Source organism: Phyllostomus hastatus, unplaced genomic scaffold (assembly GCF_019186645.2).
Source record: "Phyllostomus hastatus isolate PE091 unplaced genomic scaffold, TTU_PhHast_1.1 phas_contig_150, whole genome shotgun sequence".
In the NCBI taxonomy this organism is placed as follows: domain Eukaryota; kingdom Metazoa; phylum Chordata; class Mammalia; order Chiroptera; family Phyllostomidae; genus Phyllostomus; species Phyllostomus hastatus.
In genome coordinates, this window is record NW_025333611.1 from 20,727,941 (window position 1) to 20,755,456 (window position 27,516).

Here is a 27,516-nt window from a genome sequence, read left to right on the forward strand (position 1 = left end):
CATTTATTAAGTGCCAGTGTGTTTCTGAATGCTGCAGTGCAAGGGGAGGGGGGAAGTGGATGAAATGAGAGGAAGACCTCTAGGGTCAGACCTTGCATCACATACTGGCTCCCAGTTACCTAACCTCTTTGGGTTTCCATTTCCTGTACTGTGGAACTGGGATAATAGTACCTATCTCACAGGGTTTTAGTGAAGACTAAAGGGATAATGCCTAGAAAGTCACTAGCACCAGGACTGCTTACATAAGTTAAAGGGCAAAAGGAATATGGGGAGTATTCCTTTAGCCCTTCTAAACGTATTAAGAGTACAGCAGCAGAGCAATCAGCCAAGCACAGAGCCCTGCTAAGCATGACTGCACAGGCTGCATGCTTGTGAAGCAGGCTCTGGCTGACATAGTGCCTGGTGCATGGTGAGTGTTCAATAAATGTTAATTATTAGTTTCCTAGGGTCCTACTTCTCAAAGAGTCTAAGATCTATTGGTGGAAAAAGATACTTAGCTTCAAAATAACTGCATGGGAAATAATGAGGGCACAATTGGGTTGTCAGGTGACATTCCAGATCCACATTTTTAAAAAGCATATTGACAATACAGATTATGTGAGTGCCCTTGTCATTGAAGATACTCAGGTGGAATCTGGATGAAAACTCAGTTTCAGATTGGTTGCCTTATAGTTTTTGCTGGTTGTAATTACCATGCAAAAGCCATTTTTTCTTCAGTGGAAAGGACACAGGATTTTGAGCCAGACATTTCTTACCCAGTTAATAGTGAGAACCACTAATGACTGGGCATTTAATATTTCTCAGACACTGTGCAAGATGCTTCCCACGTATTATTATCTCATTGAATTCCCCCAACAGTCTTGGGAGGAGAGTACTGTTGTTAACCTGGTTTGATAGGTAAGGAAGACAAGAATGAGTGAGGTCAAGTAACATTCCCAAAGATACAGCCATTAAGTGGCAGAGGCAGGGCTCAAACCCAGCCCTGTCCAGATCTGGGCTCTATAAGCCCTAAGCCTTATGCTCTGCCACTGACCAGCTGGGCACTTTGGGTCAGGTTATTTTTCTTGCTCTGGTCTCCAGCAACCTCAGAGGATGGAAAAGTTTGGACGAGGCTCAAGTGTGTAAAGCCTTAGGCAGGGTGAAGTATGTGAAGCCTTTAGGAAAGTGTCCAGAAGTTATTATGGTATTTCCCTTCTCTCTCATTGAGCTAACCTCTGAGTGCAAACAGCTAAATAATTTTATCTTTGTTGGAAGGAAATGTGTTAAAGACTTAAAAGGTGCCTACAGTGTTGAATAAGTGGTGAGAGGCACCATAAGGAGACTGCCCAGGACTTGAGGTCCTTGCTCCTCTCTAAAAGTATCAAGTGTTTTAAAAGGCACTCATGTGGCAGAAATGAGCCACTGTCCTCTGGGTTCTCCCTGACAGTTTTTCCTGAGAGCAGATAAGGAAGAGCAGACAGGTGAGCCTCTGAGTGCAAGATAAGGATAAACATGTAAAGTATCACATTTCTAATCATAACTCCGAGAGCCTGAGTGTCATATAAAATAGATAAAGGATTTAAGTGACAGCAAATGATCCTACTCTACAAAGTTTGCAACATCTTGTGGACGTTAGAAATCCATGCTCCTGTCACTGAGTATCACTCTGAGCTTAAAATATGTCAGTTACTGAACCTAGCCTCACCTGCTTACTCAGATCTCTGATATGAAAAAAACTCAAACCTGGAGTTCTGGTAGCTGCATCTGCCTAAAGCAGATGTGGAATGACTGTAGAATTTGTATGTTTTCTATAGCTTTTGTTCACCTTTATGCAGACAGGGATAGTTCTATTAATTTTTCAGCCTATTTATCTTGCCCAAAGGCTGTTAGTAATGCCAACACAAATCCAACTGGTGCAAGTGTGATTGGATGGTCAAGTCTTCTCTCTGTATTGCACCACTGATGCTTCAGCACTGCCTTCCTTTGCCCTAAGGACTGGGAACGGGATGCCGAGCATGGGATGGAATGGCTTATTCACATGTGCTTTCATTTCAGAAGGGAAGGCAAAGACATTTAACAAAACCCTTACAACTGTGCAGATTCTGTCTCCCTCCACCCCCATTTTCCACCCTCTGTAAAGTTACATAGCGATGCCCTTCATTCCCCTCTTCCCTTCTACTTCTTCCCTCCCTATACCCCCTATAATCATGCAGACAATAAAGGCTGGTCTTTTGGGTGCCCCGCAGAGTGGGGGCTACTTTCGTCTTCTGATATCGCCTTGTGAGGAAAGCATTTCCGCCTTAGATGGGCAAGCTGATATCTCCTTTGGATAAAACTCTCATCCTCTTTCTAGGTCTTCTTCATTTCCCATTCCTGAAGTACAGAAAGATAAGACAAAGCAGTTTGTTGAATAGTCTAGCATGGCTTGTAGGATAAAAACATTTCATTGCACCTAGTTGTATAAAGATGTCCACTGGCCATACTAGAGAGCCATAGGTCCCAGTCCTACTGTCTTTCTTCGGCTGTGGGTAAGTCATTTCTCCACACTGGGTCTTATTTCTGAGGGGGGCTCATATATCACAAAGCATCTTTCTCAGACAAGATAACAGGCCTGGAATGAAGAGTGGAGTGGGGACTGCCTCTGGCTCCAGTGCTGTTCCACAGGACCTGGGGGTGGGGTAGGAGGCTGATGGAGGAGGAGCCAAAGCAGATTATTAAGGAACAGTGAGGGCAGGCATCTCACAGGGCTCCATTCCTCCTCTAGGGCCTGTCTAGGAGTTCATCTGAGGGGATAGTGAGATCATGACTAACACTGGATGGTGGTTTACCTACATACGATGCATGGGGTTTCTAGCCAGCCCTGGAGGTGATGGTGTAAGCCAAAGTAGAATGTGGTAGTTAGAAAATTGTTGGTGGGAGGATTCTCCAATCCCAGCCTGCTCCTCTCTCAGCCTTTGCCACCCAAACCACAGTTGCTCAGGTCAGTGACCTAGGAGTCATCCTTGATTCCTTTCTTGTCTGCACCCTCCGCATCCTCATCAGCAAACCCTTTGGCTCTACCTCCAAAGTCAGCCACTTCATATTAACTCCACTAAACCTTTCTCCTCTGTTTCTAACTGGCCTCTCTCATCCCCTCATCCATTCTCAACATAGTGGCCAGAATGGTCTTTTAAAAATGTAATTCATATCCAAAAATTCCTTGCTCAAAATTTGTCAATGACTTCCCATTATGCTAGAACAAAATCCAAAGCTCTTTTAGTGGCCTACAAGAATCAAGGATCATGTTTATACAAAAACATTTAGTGGGCCAGGCTTGTATGACCTATAAGCTGAGAATGGTTTTCACATTTTTAAATGTTAAAAAATACCATTTTTTAATGATGTGAAAATTATATGAAAGTCAAATCTTTGTGTCCATAAATAAGGTTTTATTGGGACATAGCCATGTTCATCATTCATTTACATATTATCTATAGTTTCTTTCCTGCTACAATAGCAGCTAAGTGCTTGTGTGAAAGAGAGACCATGTGGTCCACAGAGCCTCAGATATTTACTGTCTGGCCTTCACATCAGAAATTTGCTGATGTCTGGTTTAGGTGATCTGGTTTCTGGCTGGTTACTTTAATGCTCGGGTATTTGTTTTTTAGGTCCTCGCTTTCTTATCTGCAATTCTGAAATCCAGTAAGCTCAGAGATGAGAATTTTTCTCAAGTGTTTTGTTGGCACAAACTCATGTGGTGGCAAAACCTATTTATAATTTCTTTATTCCACATGGTGTGAATATTCATGTATCTTGTTATAGAACTATTAACATATTTGCTTACAGGGTACCTCCTGAGAACTTGTTGGGGTTTTTCATCACATATAGTATATGCACCATATTACCTTTCTAAAATCCAAAAATGTTCTGAAATAAGCTGGCCCCAAGAGTTTCAGAGATGGGACTGTGGACCAGTCTCATGGAGTAAGCCCTAGACTTGGAATTGGAAGGGGTGGGTCTGCAAGGCAACTCTCACAATGGTGCTCCGTGTGACCCTGGGCGAGTCCCTTACTCCTGATCTTCAGTTTTCTTACCTATGGAATGTGCCTTTCCTGTCTCAAAACACACTGTAGGCTCAGAGACCACAGCTTGTTAGAACTATGTGTTAAGAAAAAGTTAAATAGGCTCTGAATGAGATTTGAGGGTCTTCTCTTCTGAGCAAAGCTCAGGAATTTTATTGCATTTGTGTATTGGCAATTCTTTGCCTTTCTCACTAGCTGACTGTTTTTGTTTCTTGGTGAGTTCCCACAGAAAGGAGGCTGGCCGATCTCTGAATTTTGATTAGCTGAGCTATTGCTGTACCTTGGCTTTTTGCAGCACCCGTCCTTGGTTGGAAGTTACAATTGATGGGCTCCTTTTCCTCAGCTCAGAAACGCAGTTGACAGGGAGAGGTTGCTCTGGAGCATTATTCTGGGGTTTATTTGTAGTTTCCTGTAGATAAGAAATAATCACATGGGTGAAGTCCAGTGCTGGCTACCTACACCCAGCCTGCCCTCAAAAGAATGCAAATAGAAGGCACTATGCAAACATACCAGCAGCAAACAGGGTGAGGGGAGGAAGACACTGGAGGGCCCTGGAATGACGGCTGAAATTACTGAACCCTCACTACGTACTAGGCATTGGGACCTGGGGGGATTAGCTTATTTAGCCTTTTCAAGCCTATGAAGTAGGTACTATTAGTTGTCTTATTTTACAGATAAGAAAAATGGGAAGGTCAAATCACTGCTCAAGGTCACATGGCTGGTGAGTGGGAGAGCTGGGATTCCTAACTCTCTGTCCTATCTCTTACCCTCTCCCCCTTCCCATTTTCTATACTGCTCTGACCCCTTAAAATTTCCAGATGATTGCCCTTAATGGATGCCCTGGATGTCGTTCCTTAAATGGGACATATCCATAACTTAGTCTCCAGGGAATTCAGAGAGGACTTTTCTTTATGTCCAAAGGCATGGAAAGGATCAAAAGTGGAAGGAAAATCTAAAATGTGAACATCAGGGGCATACGGGTGGGAGGAAGCAGCTGGGATGAATGAACCACTTCTGGCTTGTCCACCAGCCCTCTGTGACTCTGTAAAGTTGTTTGGTTCCTGGCCCTTAATCTCTTCATTTTCAAATGGGGTTGGACATGCCCCAATGGAAAGGATGTGCAGGATGTAAGAAAGAGCCCTAGCTTCCCAGTTACAGGGTATGGTCTGACCAGGAAGCTGCTGACCTTGGACAACAATGAGATTAAATGACAATGCATACTTATCAGACAAATTACTTCATTTCTGTGAACCTTAATTTCCTTGTCTGAAAGCAAATATAACACTTATTCATTTGACAAACATTTATTGCACTCCTACTATTTTTTAGACTATTTAAAGGGCTAGCACTATAATGATAAAAAATATAGTCCAATTCTTAATAAATACTACTATCTAGTTGAAGAGACAGACACTAGACAAGTAAGGACAGAAATCTCTCTCTCTCTCTCCACACAAATTGTGGTTAAGTGCTATGTGGAAGAATAACAGATAGGATGGGAATGTTGGTAATTTAGACCAGTGGTTCCCAAATGGGGGGCAATTTTTGCCTTCCCAATGACATTTGGCAATTTTTGGAGACATTTTTGGTTGTCATAACTGGGAGCGTGGCACTACTGGCATCTAGGGGTTAGTGGCTGGGGATGCTGCTAAACATCCTACAGTGTACACTACAGTCCCTTATAAATACAATTATCATTCCTAAATGTCAATAGCGCTGCAGGTGAGACACTGACATAAACTTAGGTAAGCAGAGTTCTCCCTGAGGAAGTCTCATTCAAGCTGAGAGTCTCTGCCTTGCAGGGTTTCTGGGAAAGTTGGACAATGGATGCAAAGCCCTGAGAACAGGGCCTGGTACACTGGGGACCCCAGAGGAGGGCATGTGCAAGGCGGCTTACACAGGGCTCTGGAGTCGGACTTCCTGGGTTTGGGATCTGTCTCCCACTTAGCTGATGACCTTGAACAAGGTCACATTTCACACCTCTGAACCTCAGTTCCCTGGTCTATTAAATGGGGTGAGTGCACATACTACTATTTCATAGGACTGCTGTGAAGACAATGTGAGATAATACCAGTTAAGATGCTGTACTGGGCTGTGGTAATTGATCAACACAAGTCTGTTATTTTTATTCAGCCTATGGTAGTTATCATTATCAGTAAGGCTGCTTCCGAGACCGCATTCAGGATACAAAGTCAACTGGTGGTGTGTCAGTGGAAAGAACACAGGCCAGAGAACTTGCTGCAAGAGTCCCCTTCCTAGCTCTGCCACCAGCAGCATGTCCCTTAGGGTCTATTTTGTCACCTGTAAGTGAGCATAACTCCTAGCTGCTAAGAACAATTAAGATGTGTGGCACGTGAGGGCATGAAGGAGCAGCTGCCCCTGGTGCAGCAGGGAGTGGACTCACCCCACTCTTGTTCTTGCTGCTCACGGAGAGTCCCAGGGCCGGGCCGCCTGCCAGAGACTGCTGTAAGCGCTCCTTCACAGCCACCAGCCTCAGCTCCAGGTCGATCCGGTGCTCCTCCTTCGCCCGGCACTGAGCTTCCAGGGTGGCCACGGCCTCCTCCAGAACCTTTGTCTTTGCTCCTGTGGCCAAAGACATTGATGAAAAATAGCTGAGCCTGGCCTGAAGCACCCAGCAGTTTGGCAGGGCCTCAGCCCCTACTCTGCCCCCACGGAGGGCCTTTCCTATCCTCAGTCCTGATTAAGAGATGGACTTTGGGCCTGGGGTTTTGCTTTCCCAATACCCACTTCCCATCTTCTGGATACAGAACCCTGATTTTCCACTGGGAAGCCACCTCTCCTCTCTCATTCTTTATAGTTTGGATGGGGCTGACCTCACTCCTAGTTCAAGAGGTTGGCATGTAACTTAGTCCTGGGCCGTGATCATATCTCATTTTCTGGTCACAGTGACTGGTTTAGGGATCAAAGGTGGTCAGAGTGAACCCCAAAGTGTTTGTGGGGGCCATGGGAAAGAAGTTCTGTCTGCCGGGTGGCTGAGAGGATTAGGTGAGGGCTGGAGCTGCGCAGCCATTTTCACCATGAGGGCCAGAACACGAAACCAAGGTGGAGGAAGGCAGAGGGAAGAGTTAGAGGATGTGCTTTCTGGTGATATCATTTAAGTCCCTGGACCCCATTACACCTGACAGCTCAATTTTTCAATTGCAGTTTTCTTCTTTTAATTTCTAAGCCAGTTTAACTTTGGTTTCTGCTACCTGTAACCAAGAGTCATAATATTAACCAAGGGTTCCTACTAGGATTTTGCTGTTTACTCAAGGCTAACTGAACAAACCTGTATTAGAACATTCCTTGTGCCCAGAACTATCTATGTTGGCCCTTACCAGGTTTAAAACTTAGCTTCATGATTTGCCCTGAGACAAGCACTAGGGGTGTTTCTGGTAGTGACGGGTTCTTTTCATTCATATAATTGTCCATTCAGTAAACACTTATTGAGAGCTTGCTGTGTACCAGGCACTGTCCACTGTTCCAGGCGCCTGGACCAACATCTCACACAGTACTGAAAGTGAGCTGAATTGTAGCTACAGAGAGAATTAAGAGGAAACAGTAGAAATTGGGATTCAGAGGAGCCCAGAGCTGGCAGCACCTATGGAGGTCACGGCCCTGGATTTCGGAAGAAGATCCTGGCAAATTGTTACTGTTCATAGTTCCCAGCACCTGGACCAATGTTTCACACAGTCAGGTGCCCAGCACCTGTGAATGAATGAGTTAATGTGAGGTTCAAAATGATTTTTTCTTTTATTCTAAGGCACACTCTGTTTTTCACATTTTCACATTTCTAAAATTAGATTACACCTCACCACATTAAATGTACACATTTTTGTGATGCTTTTTCATCCCTTTACCCCAAAGCAATTATTAAATAGATGGCACTTCTATTAGTCAATAGGTGTGATGATGATGATGAAGGTGGTGGTGGTGACAATGAGGAAGACAATGGGAAGAAGCTCATCTGTCCTGGGTTAGACCCCGGGTGGTCTGTGCTAGGGAAGTGTCGAGGCTGAGCCTCCCAAGAGCCCTCAGGGCCATACCCATGCAGGTACCTGGGCTGTTCCGAAGGGCATCCTTCAGCTCCCTCTTTTCCTGCCGCAGTGCCATCAGCTCTGTCCGGATCGTCTCCTTCTCTTTCTCCAGCTTCTCCTTTTCTACCAAGTACCTCCGGGCATCCTCCTCAGCTCGGTTCTTACCATACTTGTATTGATTGGCGCCTGAGGAGATGTGAGGAAAAGGCCCTCAGTCCTGACCTCCGATAAGGGTGCTTGGGTAGTGTTAGCTTCTCTCTCAGCCTTAACATCTCCATCTACACAATGGGACTATTTAGATCTAAGCCCCAGGTGTATTTAGTGTGGCTCCTCTAAGGAAACGAGGAGCAAAAGGGAGGTAGCAGAGCACAGGGATGAGGAGAAGGGCTTCAGGGTCAGATGGACAGAGGTCTGTGTTCTCTCTTGCCCTTTACTAGTCGTGTGACATCAGGCAGAAGTGAATGGTGGTGTTTTTGTGCCTTCGCCCTTGGCCCTAGTTTCCTCATTTGTAAATGTGGATATTGATCACTCTCAGCATTGTGGTTGGTTTTAAATGAGGTAGTTCGTGAAAAGTACTTACTGTAGTATCTGGAAAATAGTAAGTGCTTAGTAAAGGTTAGATGATGACGATGATGATGATGATGATGATGATAATGTAAAACAAATTTTGTGATGTGTAACCCACCTTGGTTTTAAAAGGGTGTGTTTTGTAGTTAACTCTCAGGTATACATAAGACACAGAGACAGGAATACATAGCTCAGATCTGTAGAGAATTCATACTTTGGGCTAAAGTCAGGTATTGCCCATTTTTTTTTTTTAAGATTTTATTTATTTATTTTTAGGGAGGGAATGGAGGGAGAGGGGGAGAGAGAGAGAGATAGAGAGAAACATCAATGTGCGGTTGCTGGGGCTTATGGCCTGCAACCCAGGAATGTACCCCGGCTGGGAATCGAACCTGGGACACTTTGGTTCCCAGCCCGCACTCAATCCACTGAGCTATGCCAGCCAGGGCGCCCATTTTTTAAAGGTCTATTTTTGCTTATTGATTTTTGAGGGGGGAAGAGAGAGAGACATCAATTTGTGGTTCCACTTATTTATGTATTTATTGGTTGATTCTTTTCTTTCTTTCTTTTTTTTTTTCCATTGGTTGATTCTTACATGTGCCCTGACCAGGGACTGAGTCTGCAACCTTGGTGAATCAGGATGATGCTCTAACCAACAGAGACACCTGGCCAGGGCCAGGCACTACCCATTTTATTCCTGGGAAATGGATGGGGGCAGAGAGGGATTTAGTAGTCTACTGTGGGCTCTACACTATGCTGATGGACTAAAACAACAAATAATTATAGCAAAAATTTATTGAGTATTTACTATATGCCAGGCCATTTATATGCATTTCCACTTAATTTTCACAAAATCTTTACTATTACTGGCTCTATTTTATTGTTGAGGAAACAGGCACTGCTAGTGATGGCAGAGCCTGGGTTTGAGCCTGTGTCCGCCTGACTCCAGGGTCTGTGCCGTGCAATACTGCTCTAGCTGGGGCAAGGCCATAGTCCAACCTTTCAGGGAAAGTGTTATTTATTTTGTTGCCACAGACAGCTACACATAGTCCTTTGTAAGCTGGGTGTGTGTGGAGTGATTCCCATGATTTACAGATGTGTGGGTCTTGTCTCTCCAGTTCTTGTAGAAATGGCAGTGGCTACCCAGTGACTCATGTAAAACTCAGTACCTGCCACAACTACCCTGCAGTTCAAGCCAGATGATAAGTAAAGCATGGAGGGGGAGCAGAGAAGGGGGACCATACATCCTCCAACTTCCCAGGTATACATGGCACCTCAGGGGAGTTGGCTCCCAGGCTTTTGAATTTTATAGACTGGTCAAATTTTAGAAAATGGGTAGACCAACCCAAGGGTTGTTAATGTATCAGATAAGGTCTTTAAAAAGCTCAACTACCATCTAATTATTCCCAATAATTTATAAAATAAATACTATCATCCCCAGATGATAGTATACCCCCAGAGTTGGAAAGGACACAAATGCAGAATAAAGTAGTCATTGACATTGAATAGGTTTAGCTTTAGGAAAACCTTCACACATTGTGCTTATGTTTGTCATTCCACTGCTGGTGAGTGAAGACGTTCTTAGGGTCTGAACCAGCGAGTGCCCTCACTGTGGGGAGCCACTGCCCTGGTTTGCCATCATGTGTTAGCACCACGGAGAGCAGCTTATGTCACACTCCCACTGTGACACTTGAGTCACTCGGACGGTGGTGAAGAAGGAAGCCAGGCTGCAGTAAGGAGCTATAGTTCAGTGGGCCTCACAGTGTGGGTGAGAACTGCCCAAGTACCTGCCAGAAAAATCTGGGCTTCCACAGTAGAGGGGAGACAAAGGAATGTTTAGGGTCCAAGTTGCTAATGTAACTGTTGCACTAATGTAGCATATGTCGGTACTGCGTTCCTTGTTATTGCTGAAGAACATTCCAGGTGATCTTAAGAGGAAAGCCTCGGTTGTTTCTGATAAGTCAGCTGTTAATCTTACTGGGGATCCTTTGTAAGTGACAAATCGATGTTCTCTTCTGCGTTCAAGGTTTCCTCCTTGTCTTAGGCTTTAGTATTTTGGCCATGATGTGACATTCATAGACCTCTTTGCTTTTATTTTACTTGCACTTCACTGGTATGCTAGGTATGTAAATGATGCTTTTCAATAAATTTGGCATGTTTTCAGCCAATATTTAATACTTTTTTACACTCCTTTCTCTCCTCCCTTCCTGATACGTCCGTTATACATATGCTAGTGCGCCGATGGGGTTCCTTTCCTTGAGGCTCTGTTCGTTTCCCTTCATTCTTTTTTTCCCTCTGTATAGGTCACTCTTTCCTGTTCCTTTGGATGTTTCATATTTTTTATTTTCAAATTAGACATTTTAGGTACTGTCTTGTGGCATCTCTGCATACTGACCTCCCCGCCCCCAGGTAGCTTGTTCGGTGACTCACATGGCTTGTTCGGGGAAGCCCCTTTCCCCTGTAGTGCCCCTGACGCTGCTCCTCAGGGGTACATCGTTGGGCACGTGTACAGCCACCCTGTGAGGACAGGGGTCTTGATGGGCTCTGATTCTCTTCCTGATCTCGCTGTCTGCTTCTGTCAGTATCAAACCGAGCTGTGAGGTCAATGGATGGCTCTGCTGTTTTTGATGATTTCCAGTGGTATCAGGTGCTCCATGGATTGATCTGATTAAATTCAGCCCCTTTGTAGTGTAGTTTTTGGGGCCAGTCTTTTGAGGTCAGTCTTGAGGTTAGCTCTCTCCTTCCCTGGTTCCCTCTTCCCCTGGATCTCTCTGATGAACTAGCTTGGTTTAGTTTGCTGTGCTCGTGGAGCTGCTCTTACTGTTCCTACCTTTCTTTGTTTGCTGTGTGCCCTGGGAATTTTCCAGGGCCTTCAGATGTTTGTATTAGTAACTTCCCCCAGTTCTGGCAGTTTTGCTGGAGAGTAGGTCTGTGGAGCTTCTCACAATACCACTTTCTCGGCCATCCACTTGGCCCCGATGGTTTTTGCTTTCCAGTATTCGTGTCCTTTTGCAGTGTTCTCCTACACTGGATAGGGTTGACCTGTGTAACCGTCAGGATATGGCAGACACGATAGAGTGTGACTTTCAAAGCCAGATTATAGAGACATTGCAGCTTCTTCTCTGTTACTCCCAACTGGGCCCCTTGCTCTGGGGTAAACCAGCTGTTTTGTCATGAGGACGGGCAGTCCCCACAGCAAGGAACTGAGGCCTCTTTCCAACAACTGGCGCAGCATGCCAGGTATGCGAGTGTGCTACCTTGGGAGCAGACCCTCCTGCGCATCAAGGCTTCAGAGGACTGGCTAACCTCTTGACTGCAGCCTCAGCAAAGACTGCAAGCCAGAGCTACTGAATTGAGCTGCTCCAGGATTCCTGACCCACAGAAACTGTGACATAATACAGGCTTATTTTTTGAGCTATTAAAGTTTGGGTAATTTGTTATATAGCAACAGTAATTAATACATGATCCTGTGTAAGACTTTCTCTTTTATGTTCTTCAGTCTCTTCATCTGAAAAACAAGGTTGGACTAAATCTGTGGTTTGCAGCTGCCCTGTGACTCCACAGGGATGGCCAGCTGGCCCTGTGTGGGGCGGGGGGAAGCCAAGCGGGCCTCTGGCTCCGACCAGAGCAGCTCCGCCTTCATATCTCTTATAACCAGGCTTCAGAATAAGATTTGATTTGAGATATGAGTCTGTTTTTGTTACCTTTTTGTTTGGTTTTTAAAAAATACATTTTGTGATTTCTTTAATCGTACATGCTTCTTTCAGTTAGCTTTCCCATTTTAAAATGGGCACTCCAAAAGGCCCTATATTTCCAGTGTCTGGAGCATAGCGTGTAAGGAATGTTTCACAGTAACCCTCTAGTTGTTCAGAAGGAAAACTCAGACCCAGAGAGGGGAAGGGACTTCTCTAGGGAGACTAGTAATTTAGTGATCAAGTGATACCAGGAATACAGGTATCCTGACCTCCAGAAGGGATCATCTATGCTAATAAAATGGAACTATAATAAAGAAAGTTATTTTAAAAAATAAATCTTCAAAAAGGAAAGAGTAGAACTTGACTTTGTTTAGGTGCAGTGGGAAGAAATGTAGAGCGACAAATACAAGACTCTTGAAACATGCTGTCCTACAGGAAGTTGGCTTGCTCATAAAGGTAAATCACATGAGAGCAGAGATTAGTGTTGGAAATCAAACAGAATTTCTTATATAGTTGTCTGGCATACTCAGTCATTATTGTGTAGTGTGGCCATCAGGCAATTAACGGGGTCCCAAGGGGGTGCTAGGCAGAGCTCAGGCTGGGACACAGAGGTGAGCCATACCTTTGGCGGCAGCTGCCTCAAGGTCATTTGGAGGAATTCAGTTCTCCACTTAATTACCCCAGATCAGAAATTATAAATTGTTAGCTTCTGTAACAGACACAACTGAGGATGAACTTTATTATAAGCACATAAATATGTATGTATGTATGTATGTATATTTGGCATTATTTAATGTTAAAATTTAAAAAATTAGTTGCTAGTAGTAAAAAATGAGTAGATTTCATATAGAGTCTGGGCTTCTGGTCTCTCTTGAATAACTGGCAGTGCTGCATGGGGGGCATCGGCTAGAGGTGTGGCCAGTCTCCTGCAGTCTCCCCCACCCCTCCCCATTCTTTGTTTCTCTTCTGAGACCACGTGCTGGCTGCCCTTAGTCTCTGTGCTTGTGACGTTATTTTTCTTCCATCTCACTGCACTCATGTATTTGCCTGCCTGACCCCTGGAGGAATATGACGTTGAGACGCCCTCCACTCATGGACCGCTTCCCTCCCTTCCTTCCTCCCACACAGAACTCACTGGAGGCATGGCGTTTGACTTTGACCTGCGGATCCACGCGATGGGACTTCTCACTGCAGGAGGAGGCGTGGCGCTTCACCTGGGCCCCAGTGGGCCGTTCCAGCTCATCGTCCTGGGTGGGAGATGAAGGAAGACGATGAAGTGCAGGTAGGCTCAGCGTCATCCTCACGGGTGTGCTCTGGTCTGTGCTCGGTGGGTGAGGTGGGGGACCTCTGAGTTCCTGGCCTTACATCTTTAAACTGGTGCAGCACTCAACAGCTTATAAACCACTTTCACTAGCAGGATACCACTGGATCCTCACACCAGGCTGTGGAGGTGCGGTGGGGGGCAGCCGAAGATAACCCTAAATTGTAATGTCTGCTGAGAGGAAAGTTAAGAAGTCTGAAAAGATTGTGGGCGACCATGTGTAATTTCTCTTATATAGTCTGTCCTCACCTCATTTCAAAGCAGCCTTAAAATTTCCTGAATTGTTAAAAAAGAAAAGGTTGTGGATGAGATCAGACAACAGTAGAAGTTATATAACTTAGACTGACAATATATTTGTGCCTGAAGAGTATTAGGAACACTCAAAATTCTGTCAAAGCTCAGGAACCATGAGCAGAACGTGATATTTATATAATAATGATATTAGTAATAGCAGTGTGATTTATTTCTGTGTATAAGACCTTCCTGTCCAGGCACTGTGCTAAGTTCCTTCCTTAAAACATTTCCCTTAGTTCTTGCAACAGTCCAATCAGGTAGGTTTTATCATATCCATTTGAAGCCTGAAAGTGAGGCCCAGAGAGGTGAAGCCAAAGGCAACGCAGACTGAGCCATGAGTCCAAAGTCTGCATCCTTAAGTACTAAGCTATCTTGCTACTAAACTCTGCAACTGAGAAAGATCTCGAGCTGCCTCTACTGGTACATTGGTGTCTGAAGACCAATGCAAAAGGAGTCCAATGTAAAAGAGAGACCATGTAAAGGGAGCCCCAGAGGTGTGAGCTCGGAGTAGCATCTAGCACTGCCCAAGGCAGGGGTCCTGCAGCAGCTGCTTTCCTGGGCAGCTTGATTTCCCCCCTCCCCTACCTACCTGTCAGGTCTGATCCACCCACCAGCATCTGATCAGCTGCTGGTTAAATGAAAACGATTTCTCTGAGGCAAAGGGAAAAAGGAGTATGGCGATGTGCCGCATACTGATGCTTCTGTCAGGGCATATGCAACGGTGGGCCTGTAAGATTATACTGGAGCTGAAAAGTCCCTGTTGCCTGGTGACATCGTAGCTGTCTTCACATTGCAGTGTGATGCACTGCTCACGTGTTTGTGGTGCTGCTGGTGTAAAAAACCTGCTTTGCTGCCAGTCTTATAAACGTATAGCACATACAGTTATGCCCAGTACATAGTAATGGATAGTTACAAATGACTGTGTTACTGGTTATGTATTTACTGTACTTTTAATTGTTATTTTAGGGTGTTCTCTTCCTACTTACAAGAAAAAGTGTGCTGTAAAATAGTATACTGTGTTACATCTGTAGCCTTATACATCTTGTGTTTGCCTCGTCTCTCGATTACATCATTTTCTCTTGTGTTTCATCTGATTTTCCTTTGTTTTGCACAGTAACATGCTACACAGGCTTGTAGCCTAGGAACAGCAGCCTGCACCATGTAGCCTCGGCGTGCAGTAGCTGGACCACCTAGGTTTGTGTAAGCGTGCACACTGTGTGGCGCTCGCACAAGGTTGACATCCCCTAACGATACATTGCTCAGAATGTGTCCCTGGCATCAAGTGGCACATGACTGTAATAGGGAAAGAGACAGGGAGAGCCAAGAAGTGGGCTTTGCTGGCTGGCGTAGCTCAGTGGATTGAGCGCGGGCTTGCGAACCAAAGTGTCGCAGGTTCGATTCCCAGCCAGGGTACATTCCTGGGTTGCAGGCCACGACCCCCAGCAACCGCACATTGATGTTTCTCTCTCTCTCTCTTTCTCCCTCTCTTCCCTCTCTAAAAATAAATAAATAAAGTCTTAAAAAAAAAAGAAGTGGGTTTTGCCATGTTCCTGGGCAGCCCCAAGGTATCGTACCTGCATCTTTTCATAAGGGACATCATCATAGACACGGGGCTCTGGCCATTGGTCCTGGCACGATCTTGCATATCTAGAAAATACAAGGTATGATGTCGATGACACCTTGCAGCTTGCAGTGCTTGCCTGTCTACTCTCTCATTCGATTCTGGCAGCTGCTCACAATGGATATTGGAAGGTTAGTCATAGCAACCACTGCCAGCAGCACTGGGACATTGCTGTGTTAAAGGCTTTATGGGCAGGGACCCATGTGCTTCTCACAACAACCCAGGAAACAGGTAATGGGCATTCCAGAAGGAATGCCTGCACTACAGAAGTGAGGAAACAGAGGATCCAAGCTGGCATGCAACCAGCCAAACTGTTGGTTGTGATAGAGCTGAGTTGAACCTGGTTCTTCTAGTGCAGAACTCTACATACCAGCCCCGTGCCTGCCCACCCAGACGCTCAAGGTTGTGAGAACCCAAGGCTTTGTGGCATCAGAGCAGAGCCCATGTCATTATAAAAAAGGGCTTCTCCATTTTTGCTCATTTCATCCACAGCTTTCCCTGACCCTGGACTCCCTCCTTTAACCAGCTCACTCCTGCCTACTTCCCAAGGCACCAGAGCCCTCCTCAGCCTTCCCTCCCAGTGCCCCAGGCTGGACACAGAGCCTCTGAGAGGGAGCCGAGATGGGAAATGTCCGTGGTAGACGCGGGCCTCGGGATGCCGACTCTTACAGGAAGGAGTTGCGCCCTGCACTGACAATGCTGGTCAAGGTCTCCACGTCCACGTAGTCATAGTGCAGCGCCTCGGGGGTGACTTTGGAGCCCGTCTCCACCAGCAGCAGCCCGAGCCAGCGGCCCATGTCCTCTGAGCAGCTTGCCTGAGGGAGAGAGGCACAAGCTGAGTTCACTGTGGCACTGTCAGGGCCTCCGGCTACCTCTCACTTGGGCCAACGCCATATCTGTATGGAGCCTGTGATGCACCCAGTACTTAGGGCTCCAAGGAGAACAAGTTTACAGCACACATCCAGAAGTCCAAGCAGCTCCCACCGTCTCTCCGTTCAGGTCTCTGCTCACTCTCCTCAGAGCCTTCCCGACCATTTTGATGTGAAAACAATGTTCAGGGCTTCCCTGAAATGTGTCTTTAAACACATTTACTTTTTATTAGAGGAGACTACTTCTCACATAACACAGTCACATTTTTCTCGTATTATAATTGCCAATTATTTACAGGAAGATCTTCAAGAAATTGCTGGCCAACTAAATGCATACTTATGTTAGTTCTCATTTAAAGAGCATTATTATAAACTCAGCGTAGACCTCAAATGCTAACTGTGAATAAAGAAAGTACTCTTTCTGCCAGAGAGCTCCATGTGCAACTGAAGAGAAACAAGAGACCCATCTCAAAATATCAAAAATTAGAGTGAGCTACTAAGGTGGTATTTCTTGAAATTGAAGAGAGGCGGTAGGTCCTGGGCAAAGAAAGCAAGACCAGAAGGCTGGGTGTTAGTTCTGGGGTAAGAGCAGGAGGCCACTGGCCTTGTCTGGAGCCTTGGACAAAGCACTTGGCTGCCCTGGGCTCAGTTTCCTTATCTGTAATGTGGGGGGCTAGTTATTTACATTTTCCTCCACTGCTAACATTTTAAGTCTAAACAGGCAAAGGACTGACACATAGAAGAGGGATTCAGTTGGTCTGGCTGACTTCAGCGAGGAAGGCTTGTGCCACTGGGTAGGGCTGACAATGAATGGGGGAAATGAAATCACGTTTTCAACAAATATTGTCCAACAAATATTAATTGGGCCCTTAGTCTGTGCTGGGCATCATGCTGGGTTCTGGAAAAACAAAAGTATGCAGAACAGGTGTGGTTACTGCTTTATCAAGCTTAAAGATTTCAACTCAATATTGAGAAAATCTAAAAATTTGCGTTGCTTGGTAGGAGGGGCAGGCTACCGGAAGGGCAGTGGTTTATGGGAGGTGGAGGAACCCTGGTGGGAAGGCTTTAGAGCAGATTGAAGAACCAAGTCTGGGTTCAGACTTGGGATTTTAAGATAAGGGAGCAAAAAGAAACCTTGGTTCTAGGGTGGCTAGATTTTGCAAATAAGAAGTAGAATGCTTTGTTAAATCCAAAGTTCAGAGACAGTCGATAATGTTTTTTCTGTAATGTCCCCAATGTTGCATGGATTATCGTATTAAAAACGTCTGTTGTCTATCTGAAATTCAGATGTAAGTGGGTCTTCTGCACTTTAACTGGCAACTCTGCTTGACCACTTGGCAGCAGCCGGCTTCCTTCCTTTCTTCCTCAGCCCCCACATGGTCAGTAGCAAGGCCCCCAAGGCAGAAGCCAGCATCCAGGCCAGTGCTCCCTTCAGCTCCCACTACCCAGGGCCGCCTGGATTCTCTCCTCTCACCTCCAAGATGGCCACCTCCTGCCGGTTTCGCAGGATCCTGAAGGCAAATGGGTGTCTGGGCCCAAAGCCCGGGACCACCTCACAGCCTCGGAGGGCAATGGCATTCACGTGGGTCCGAAGGTCTGTGCGGTCCTTGTGGAAATACAGAGTGTTGTGTTTCAGGCGGCACCAGCGCTCCTTCCAGCCGTGGTTCACCAGCACATTCAGATGCCCTGGGACGGGAGACCAGCGGTGTGACCTCCCACAGCCCCGCCACCAGGAAACCCACGGTGGGGCATGCATGGGGTCTAGACCCCAGGGACACAGCGCCTGGGCGGCCCTTGTCCTCTAGCCAGAAGAAGGCCTCCGGAGCAGCTCCCTCCCAGCCTGTGATCTCAGGCATCCTCTTCTCTCTCTGAGTTCCAGTTTCCGTCTGTGAAACGGGGCTGATTATCACATGTGCACATTTCCACTCAGCCTTGGGGTCGTGCCAAGTTGATGAAAAGAGCAGGGTCTGCTATGTGCAATACACAAAAGACGCAGCTCTCCCTTTCTACAAGTTATCCAAACGTTGAGGACAGAAAGTAATGGGTGATGCTGACACCTGGTGGCAGCATGTGGGAATAGAAACATCTAACCAAGGTAAAGAATTGTTAAACGGGGCAGGTACAGTCCGATGACCAATGGGTTTGGAATTCCCTGTTAGCATTTTAGATTTAAATTTATTTTTACCATAATATGACCTTATTCACTGTTTACAAAATATTTCTGTAATATTCTTTCAGGGTTAGAATACTACTGTATGTCTAAAATACATGATTTTCTATTGAATTCCAGCATATGGAACACTGCATTTAAATGAACAAAATAATATGTTTTCCCTCTCAAACCATTTTTAACTCAAATTGAATGCACTTATAATCAAAAGTACTTAAATATTTTTTCCAAGAAATTTCCTTATAAGTCTGGGTGGTAATTTACACATCTGGCATGTTCTATGCTGGGAAATAAGATACTCTCATCAGAGTGGAGGAAACTGAGGCCCAGAAACAGGTAGTGATGTGAACTAGGGTCACAGGTAGCACAGAAATATGGGAGTCAGCTGGCTTATCTTTCTGCTGAGCATCAGGGCCTCTCGGGGACAGGAGTGGTGGAAGGACGTGGATTGCCGATGGGGTGGGGGTTAGCTATCCACGGGGAGCATTCTCCCCTCTGTCCTGGGGGCAAGGAGGATGAGGCCTGGAGGGTGTCCTGGCCTGGGCTCAGCGGCCCGTGTTCACAGGGCCTGAATTCTCCTTGGCACGCCCAGTACCCACCACAGCAGGGAACCTCCTCTTCCGTGGAGGACGCCTGCAGGTCATCGGCCAGCGCCTTCCTCTTGGAGAAGCTGATGATGCGGGTGATCTTGCGGCCTGCGGCCCTGCTCATGGAACCCTTCAGCTCTGCCAGGCTGCTCTTCTTCCCTTTGCCTGTTGCTGCAGACATGTGTCAGAGCGGGGAGGGAGCCCTAAGTCCCAGGTCTGCCCACCCCTAGCCTTCCCAGAGTCCCTTTCAGCCTATACACAAGGGCCTGGCCCACAGCTCCAGATGTGGACAGGTCAGGTCACCTCACCCAGGTCTCCAGAGTGGTCACGACCTGCTCTGCACTGCATGCCTGGGGCAAGACCCCTCCCAGCTCTGGCATCGTCTGCTCGATCGCCCATAGGCTCCTACCGTGTTCACATGCCTCTCGGCGGCCAAGGGTGGAACAGTTGTCGCCCATGCCCAGGCTGTCGGAGTCTGAGGTCTGCTTCTCTTGGGACAACCTCTGGGAAGGGACACAGACAGCCCCATATCAGAGGTCCCCTTTGTTAGTTCAGTCTCCCCCCAACCCCGGCACGTGAGGATTAGTTAACAAATATTTGTTAGCAACTATCTTGTACTTCATACTACACCAGGTATGGGGTCAGGGGACAGTGATAACTTAGGATGGTTGTATCTTTGAGATGTTCACAGTCTATTTGGGGAGCAAAGCAATGAATTATAACACATTGAGATAAATGTCCTAGGTGTTCGGATCAGGTAACAGGGAGCTGGGAAGATATTTAAGGGGGATATTAATATAATGCAACCAGATTAGCAAGTTGGTTCCAGTGGCATCATGGGGGATGGACAAGAGTGAGCAAAACTAGGAGCTCAAGAGCTACTTAACAGAGGGTCATCCTGGGCAAGATGAGACTGGGTAACAGGATGAACCAAAATGACAGTGGGGATGGAGAAAGAGATGAAGTGGCATTTTGAAAAGTCACAACAGGTCAATTAAGTGCCTGCTAGGTACAGTGGGATGTGGTGCAGAGTAATCAGATGGACCTTGGAAGAAGCGATGTCTCCAGTACCACCTGTTAGCTGTGGGAATGTGGAGAAATCCTTTCATCTCCCAAGTCTCAGTTTTCTCACCCAATTACACTCTTTTGACTGGGCTGCTGGGAGGCGCCAGGAGCCCAAGTGAAACTGCGGACTGTCATTTCTAGCACCTGCACAGTGTGCTGCCATCTCACTTAGGACACTAAACTGTGCTGGCCAGACTCAGGACAGGATGACATGACACCCACCCACCAGGTGGGGTCACAGAGCTCGGCAGCCCCTCTGTCTTTCCTGCCAAGGACCTGCAGACCAGGCTCAGGGATGCTTCCCTGTAAACATAGTACTGGGGTGTTGGGAGGACAGGAGAGGCCGTGTGCTCCCCTCAATTTCCAAAGGCTGGAAACCTGGCAAATGCCAGATATGGGATAGACGGGCAAAGGTATAAAGAGCCAGCCCCGTAAACTGTGAAACAGAAGTTATGGTTCTGTTTGGATGGCAAGCTTTTCATCAAGAGAGAAACACTGTGAGCCCTTTGGAATTGACTTCATGATTTTGTGGCACTTCAGTCACATGACTCCATGGAGAGACAGACCTACCAACGCCACATCCCCACCCCCACTGTCCTCCAAAAGTACCGCCCTAAACATGTTAGCTACCCTCCCCTGTACACACAACCACAGGAGAGCTCATCTCTACAAGCACCTCTGAACGGCACCACAGTAGTACGTACCTGCAGGTGTGCGCACACACATGCTTTCTCTCACACCGTCCATGGCTAAAGCTAACAGCAAAGGCTAGGTGAGGATAGAGTTGGGCTTCTTCTCCAGCACACGGGGCACGGTCCCCACCCTTCCTATCCTTTGCTTCCGCTTACTGTTTGCCAGCTCTGTGCTGGGCACTCATGGCTTGTACACCACCACTGTGGGTGCCTGGTTCACCACCAGCGCCAGAGCGCCCCCACGGGAGAGCCTGTGCCAAGTGCCCACTGCCGGCCCCAGAGGAGACCTCGTGGAGATAGAGTACCTTGTCCAGGTCCAGTCTGCACGGGAGGACTGGGGATCTGGGCACGTCTGCCCCGTCGGCCCCGGCGATGGGCTTGCTCACCTCTCGGATGACCTGTGAAGAGAACGCACAGCTGTGGGCAGGGGGCAGGGGTGCTGCAGAAGCAGAAGGAAGAAGGGTTCTGTGTGGTCAGGGCCACTGAGCAGAGGAGTGGGACCACTGGATGGAAGAGAGAGGCTGATGGGGCCTGCTGTCACACATGTGGGGCACATCGGGCTTTACAGAGGCTTTCTCCTCTATCTGCCCCTTGAATTGAAGAGATGAGGGGCTGGGAACCAAGAGGCTTGGCTTCTAGACCTCGCTCCATTGCTAATTATTTGTGTGTCCTTGAGGAAAGCCACTTGTCCGCTCTGGGCCTCAATTTCCCATCTGTAACTGGGGTTATAACCTCATTGGGTTGTCTGGAGACCAGTGAGAAGCAGGGCCATAGGAACCGGGATGCCCTGCACAGGGCAAGGGACTTGCTCCTGTTGACTGTGTTGAGCACTTGTAACAGCTCGTGGGGCAGCCACGGCTACTGCTTCCATTTCAGAGACATGGAAACTGGGACTCTAAGGCACTTACTGGATTTTGCTGCGTGTAGCATGCGCCCACATTTTGTGCACATTATACTCAGGATTATTAGACCCATTACTATACCCCTGATATGTAATATTATATCCATGTATAATGTACATCCTTACTTCTCCCTCAAAAATTTGGGCAAAAAAAGTATACATTATACATGGCAAAATATAATACTTACTCATCTAAGGCCACACAGAATCAGCATCCAAATCAAGAAATAACAGTGGTCACCTTTGTATCCCTACAGCAGCCCTGTGGGGCAGGGACAACTGTGGTCCCTAAGTTACTGATTAGGATGAGGAGGCTCCAAGAGAAGGAGCCGTAGTTGCCTCCCTGAACCTTTGGGCTAATGGCCTCCGGGAACCAGATGTTAAGACAGCCTCTTAACTCTGCTTCCAGGGCTTCTTCCTCTGACACACCCTGCCCCTTAAGGGCAGAGGCTCTGAGAGCAGTCAGGTTCTCCCCTCAGGTTCCTTTCCTTCCTGAGACAAAGGCAGTAACAGGAGACTCTCAGCATTCCAGTGGGAGAGCTGGTTATCACAGGAAGGAAAGGAGGGTGGGGAGGGAGGGGTTTGGTTTCTGGTCCCAGCAGGAAGATCAGAGTTGGAGAAAGAAAGGTGTCAGAGTGGATGAAGGCAGCATGTAGGGCTGGAGGGCGGTGGAAAGGCCCTGGGGGTGTGGCCTTCCCCATTATTGCACAGTAATCCCTGACAATTACTAAGCGTTTACTGCCTGGCAGGCACTATGAGTGTTCTCTAGAATTCTTACAAGGACCAGTAGATGGAGGAGGAAACGGAGGCGAAGTCATCTGTAGAAGATCAATCACATAGCCACTTAGGCCTGCGACTTGAACTCAAGTTTGTGCTTCACCCAAGACCTGCCTTGTCATCACTGTTACACCCGGCCCACGGCCTTTGGTGTGGATTTTCTTGTTAGCTTCTAATCCTGGCCCCAGCCACTTGGTTGAGTGGCCTTTGGCAAGTCATGTAAGTTCTCTGTGCCTCAGTTTTCTCATCTGTAAAATGGAAACAATAATAGACCTGTTGTGAAAAGTAAATGAGGTCATGTATGTAAAGCTCTTAGCACAATGCATGACTCAAAGTAAGTGGCCAGTGCATGATACCTCTAATAGTTCTGTGTAGCTACAAGATGCAGAAGCTGGACCACAGGGGATGTTATAAGGATGCACATTTCACATGAGACAAACAAGGATTTTTCCTTTTTTTAAAAGAAAAAAGAGGATTAGCTTATCTAATGATAAAATCAGCTTCCTTTGTAGGCATTAAGCTCCCCATTCCAGGAGGTATATAAGTGCAGGCTGGACAAGCCCACAGTAGGGATGTTAGGGAGGGGATTCAAATAATAAGAAACACAGGCCTTCACCCTGAGGCCTGTCTCCTGGGGCTGTCCGAGGCCCATTTGCACACCTGAGCCCTGGCCATGGACAGGTGTTGACCCCTCAGTCGAGCAAAGCCTGTTCTCCCAGGGACTGCAGCCCACCCCGCTGAGGGCTGTTCCCTGGAAAGAGAGGAAGGAAGGGAGGGCAGGAGGGTGGAGGGCAAAGGCCCCGTACCTTCAGCCACTCCTCGGCCTGCTCCCGGCTCTGCAGTGCAAGCACCAAGACCTCAGTAGTCCCCTGGGAAAAGCGCAGTTCATGCCTCTTGTGCCGGCTGTCCTTGGGCACATAGATGACATTGCAGGTGTCCAGTGTCAGCCTCAGATGTGGCTGCCGGTCCTTGGAGCTTTTATAACACTGGGCAGGAAGAGAAGAGGTCAGGGCTTCCTGGAGTGGAGGGTGGAGGAGGAAGACACCCTTGCACAAAGGCTCGGAGGAGCTCGACCCCACAGAGACCTCCCCCACCCAGCTCACTGTGGGCACTGCATGAAAACAGGGGCCGTGGCTGTTCACCCCAGAGGAGAGGGGGTATCTCTCGGCAATCTTCAGATTTAGGGGGCTACTGAGGGGCCCCAGGGGGCACAGCTACCTGTTAAGAAATGATATTCTAGTCTAGGAAGATCACTTCTGGTGTAAAGAACTTTTCTAAAGGGAAGAAATAGGCTGACTTGTGAGGAAGTCAGCTCCCTACTACTAATGGGCTACATGGTAGGAATGTGGGAGAGAGAATTCTAGCAGAGATAGAGGGTTGGATTTGGGAAGTCAACAGTTTATCAACAATGATTCTCACTTCCCAATTCTTATTATGAGGCCAGCATTACCTGGGTACCAGAACCTGGCAATGATTTTACAAAAGGAAATTTATAGGCTAATTTCTCTCATAAAGCGTTGCAAAAGCCCTAAGCAAAATATTAGCAAATGAAATTCATATACATATAAAAAGCACACTGGATCAAGACCAAGCAGGGTTTATTCTAGGAATGCACGAGTGGCTAACATTCAGAAACCAACCATACCATTCGTCATACTAACAGAAAAAAGGAGGCAAACTCTTTATCTCAATACAAGGAGGAATAGTATTTGATCAAATTCTGCACCTATTTATAACATAAGCTCCAAAACTATGAATGTAAGGGAATTTCCTTTATGTGATAATAAGAAACATCTACAAACAACCCATAACAAATACCAGTCTTGGTGGTAAATTACTGAAACTTTCCTTTGAGATCTGGACGGAGACAAGGATGCCCACTCTCACCATTTGTTTTTGCATTGTGCTAGAATTCCTAGGCAGTGCAATAAGTCAAGAAAAACAGAGGGTGTACAGAATGGAAGGAGTAAGTCAGGACACTGGACTGTTTCTGGGCTAGGGTTAGCGTTTCACTGCTCCAGGATGAGAAAGGTCGTGTTTCAAAAGAATACATGTGAGGCAAGTCTTGTCAACAGACTTTTGGGTAAAGAACTATTTTTTTCTGAAGTTATGCCCATTCTTCTACTTTGCAATTAAAGGTACAGTTTCTTTTATGAAATAATAGTGATGAGAGATGGCAAACTAAAAAGAACTTTTAAGAAAGTAAGGGCTGCTTTGGGCTCGGTTTTGGAAAAGACTGATGTATGTGAAAATGCGGGTGGAAATATGTCTGTTGAAACTTAACAGGCATAACCTCCTTGGGGCATGCCTGCTTGAATTTCTTTTTTGAGTGAATTTTCTTTCTCCTAAACTCTTAAGGGCCCCACAAGACTTGTACCCAGGGGAGCTGTGGGCGGCAGCAGCTCATCCTGGGCTGACCCCTGACCCCTGAACCTGTCTCCAAGGCCCCTTTTCTCTGACTCCAGTGAGCCGACAGCAGCCCTAGACAGCCAAAGCGGAGCCCTGCCCAGGCTCTCTCCCGATGCTTTTCTGTCCTAGGCCCTCCCTTGTTTCACTGTCTCAGCTTCGGTAAATGTATCCTCAAAAAAAAAAAAAAATTAACAGTGGGTAGCTCTTGGTCAATGGGATTATAGGTGGTGTTTTAAAAAATCATGTCTTCATTTTGTTTTGCTCTATTTTATAAATAAACACTTTAGTTGCATAATGAAAAACAATAACCATTATTTTAAAGTGTAAAAATAAAATGTGTCTCTGGCAAAACAGACTCTTGGTAAAGTCCATGGCAAGTCTTCTGAGGTTTTTGTTTTTTTTAAAACTTCTGCTCCAATCTTCAAAGCGCCGGGCTTTGAGTCCCTGTTCACAAGCCCAGAGTAACCATGGCAGACATGCCCGCCCACACACAGACACACACAGACACACACAGACGCCTACGTGAGGCCGAGAGGAACACGTCCGCGCCCACTCACCAGGAGCTGGTCCTCCCTGATGACGGTCAGCTGCTTGGCCCACTGCCCAAAGCGCTTTTTCCGCAGCAGGAAGGCACATATCCTGCAGTCCCTCACCAGGTGCATAGAGGCCTCCTCGGAGGGCCACTGGTGCGTGGGCTGCAGCCCCTTTCCTTCTTCCTCCTCCTCGTCATAGGACTCGTAGGAGCTGCTCATTGCGTCAGAGTCATTGTCTGCAGGTGCCACGGGAAAGGACCTGCCACTGTGCCATCAGCTGGGAGGCCCCCCTGGCCCCTCCACGGGCATCCCTGCTCTGGGGCCCCGGGACCATGAGGGGTGGGTGTGAGCTGTGACCATGGTAACGACTAAACCCCCACATGGCACTGTGTTTTGCGTTCACCACTAGCTTTGTGACCTTGGTGACTTTACTCTTCAGAGCTACAGTTTCCTCCTCAGTAAAACGGCCCTCACGAGCAATAGCAGCATAGTATCCACCAGATCGGGCTGTTGTGAGATTCAGTGAAGGTGGAGAGTTTAGCTAAGGGCCTAGCACTCAGCGAGTGCTCAGTAACCATTAGATGGTCACTACCCCACGATCTCCGCATCTGCTGTCTCAGGTCATTCTGGTGGCACTCCAGCAAGTCCCCATCATAGACATGAGGACACCAGAGGCTCAAAAAGAACCAGGTAGCTAGTCTAAGGGCAGTCACCAGAGTCAGGGCAAGGGCCCCATGGGGGACCCTGACTCCTGTGCCAGTGATCTTTCCACTGAATCTTGAGGCCACTGAGGACAAGGGCTTTGGGTCCTCCCTGGTGGCCCGAGGGAGGTCCAGGGGGTGATAGGCACATGCACGTCAAGGGCCAGGTCAAGGGGACAGAACCCCGCTGAAGGCCTGCCTGGAACTTACAGGAGTTCTTCAGCTCTCCGTTCATCTTGGTCGAGGGGTAGCTGCTGTCCGCGTCCTCGTAGTAGGCGTCCACGGTGGACTGGGCTGGGCTGCAGCCATCTGTGGGGTTGGCAGAAAGAGATGAACTTCGGAGAAATGCAGGCAGAGTGCAGGGGCCAGACCCTGGGCACCAGTCCCCGCAGGGAAGGGGGAGTGGCAGGCCAGGCTGTGGGGCTTCCTGAATGTGCCTCGTCTACTGTCGCTCCCCACATGCCCTCTGTGCTCCTGTCACAGGCACTGCCCTGGTGGGCCCTGCCACACCTCCAGGCCTTGCTCGTGATGCCTGCTGTGCCCTCTTCTTTTCCCCCAGAGGACGCCTACTCACCCTTCAAGACCCAGCTCAGAGATTTTTTCTCCGACCTTTGCTGGCAGAGAGTGGGCAGCCCCTCCTCAAGGACCCCAGAGCACTGGTGGGTCCCTGTATGCACTGAGTGGTGTCCCAGACCCCCTCCCTGTTCTGCTTCTGCCTCCTCTGCCACCTCGGCCCCTCTGCTCACTCCCGAACACACCCCCTCCTTTTGTCCCAGCAGTTCTCCCCCTAAGCCTCTGCGACTTCAGAGGGGCAAACGGACTGGAGGTGACGATGATGCACATAAAAGTGAGTGCAGCAGCTGCCTGGGCCGAGTTTCCACGACACAGTCCCACTCAGGGGCTGCAGCACCATAAGGGGTTGGGCTACCTCAAATGTGTTGTTTCAGAGTTACCAGGCATCTTTTTAAAATGCAGATCCTTGGGCTGTATCCCTAGAAATTCTGATTCACTGGTGTGGATTCAGTTGAGGAATCTGCATTTAAAGAAAACCTAACTACCTAATAGGACATTTAAAAACACATGTAAAAATAGAAAATATGTATATTGGAGTGAGTTTTTAAACATTATTTTGATGTAGACAGTCTCTGGAACACACCCTGAAGTTCTGCGGGTTAAGGGCATGTGCTTCGGGATTGACCGGATTTGAGTTTAAATCTATCTCCACCGTTCACTGAGTGAC

General features: G+C 47.4%; 1 protein-coding gene across 3 annotated transcripts in view; it reads right to left on the reverse strand.

Moving 5' to 3' along the window:
- AFAP1L1 (actin filament associated protein 1 like 1) overlaps positions 1-27,516 on the reverse strand; it is a 58,405-nt gene continuing 30,889 nt past the window's right edge. For all 3 annotated transcript variants that reach the window (XM_045830190.1, XM_045830189.1, XM_045830191.1), the window contains exons 6-19: positions 26,487-26,585; positions 25,600-25,811; positions 23,440-23,619; positions 21,261-21,353; positions 19,608-19,701; positions 19,211-19,369; positions 17,916-18,127; positions 16,242-16,387; positions 15,526-15,598; positions 13,472-13,583; positions 8,099-8,263; positions 6,445-6,623; positions 4,321-4,449; positions 1-2,352 (exon numbers count right to left, since the gene is read on the reverse strand). In XM_045830190.1, coding sequence (XP_045686146.1) covers positions 2,329-2,352; positions 4,321-4,449; positions 6,445-6,623; positions 8,099-8,263; positions 13,472-13,583; positions 15,526-15,598; positions 16,242-16,387; positions 17,916-18,127; positions 19,211-19,369; positions 19,608-19,701; positions 21,261-21,353; positions 23,440-23,619; positions 25,600-25,811; positions 26,487-26,585 — 1,877 coding nt within the window. In that variant the 3' untranslated portion in view covers positions 1-2,328. The remainder of the gene's footprint in view (positions 2,353-4,320; positions 4,450-6,444; positions 6,624-8,098; positions 8,264-13,471; positions 13,584-15,525; positions 15,599-16,241; positions 16,388-17,915; positions 18,128-19,210; positions 19,370-19,607; positions 19,702-21,260; positions 21,354-23,439; positions 23,620-25,599; positions 25,812-26,486; positions 26,586-27,516) is intronic.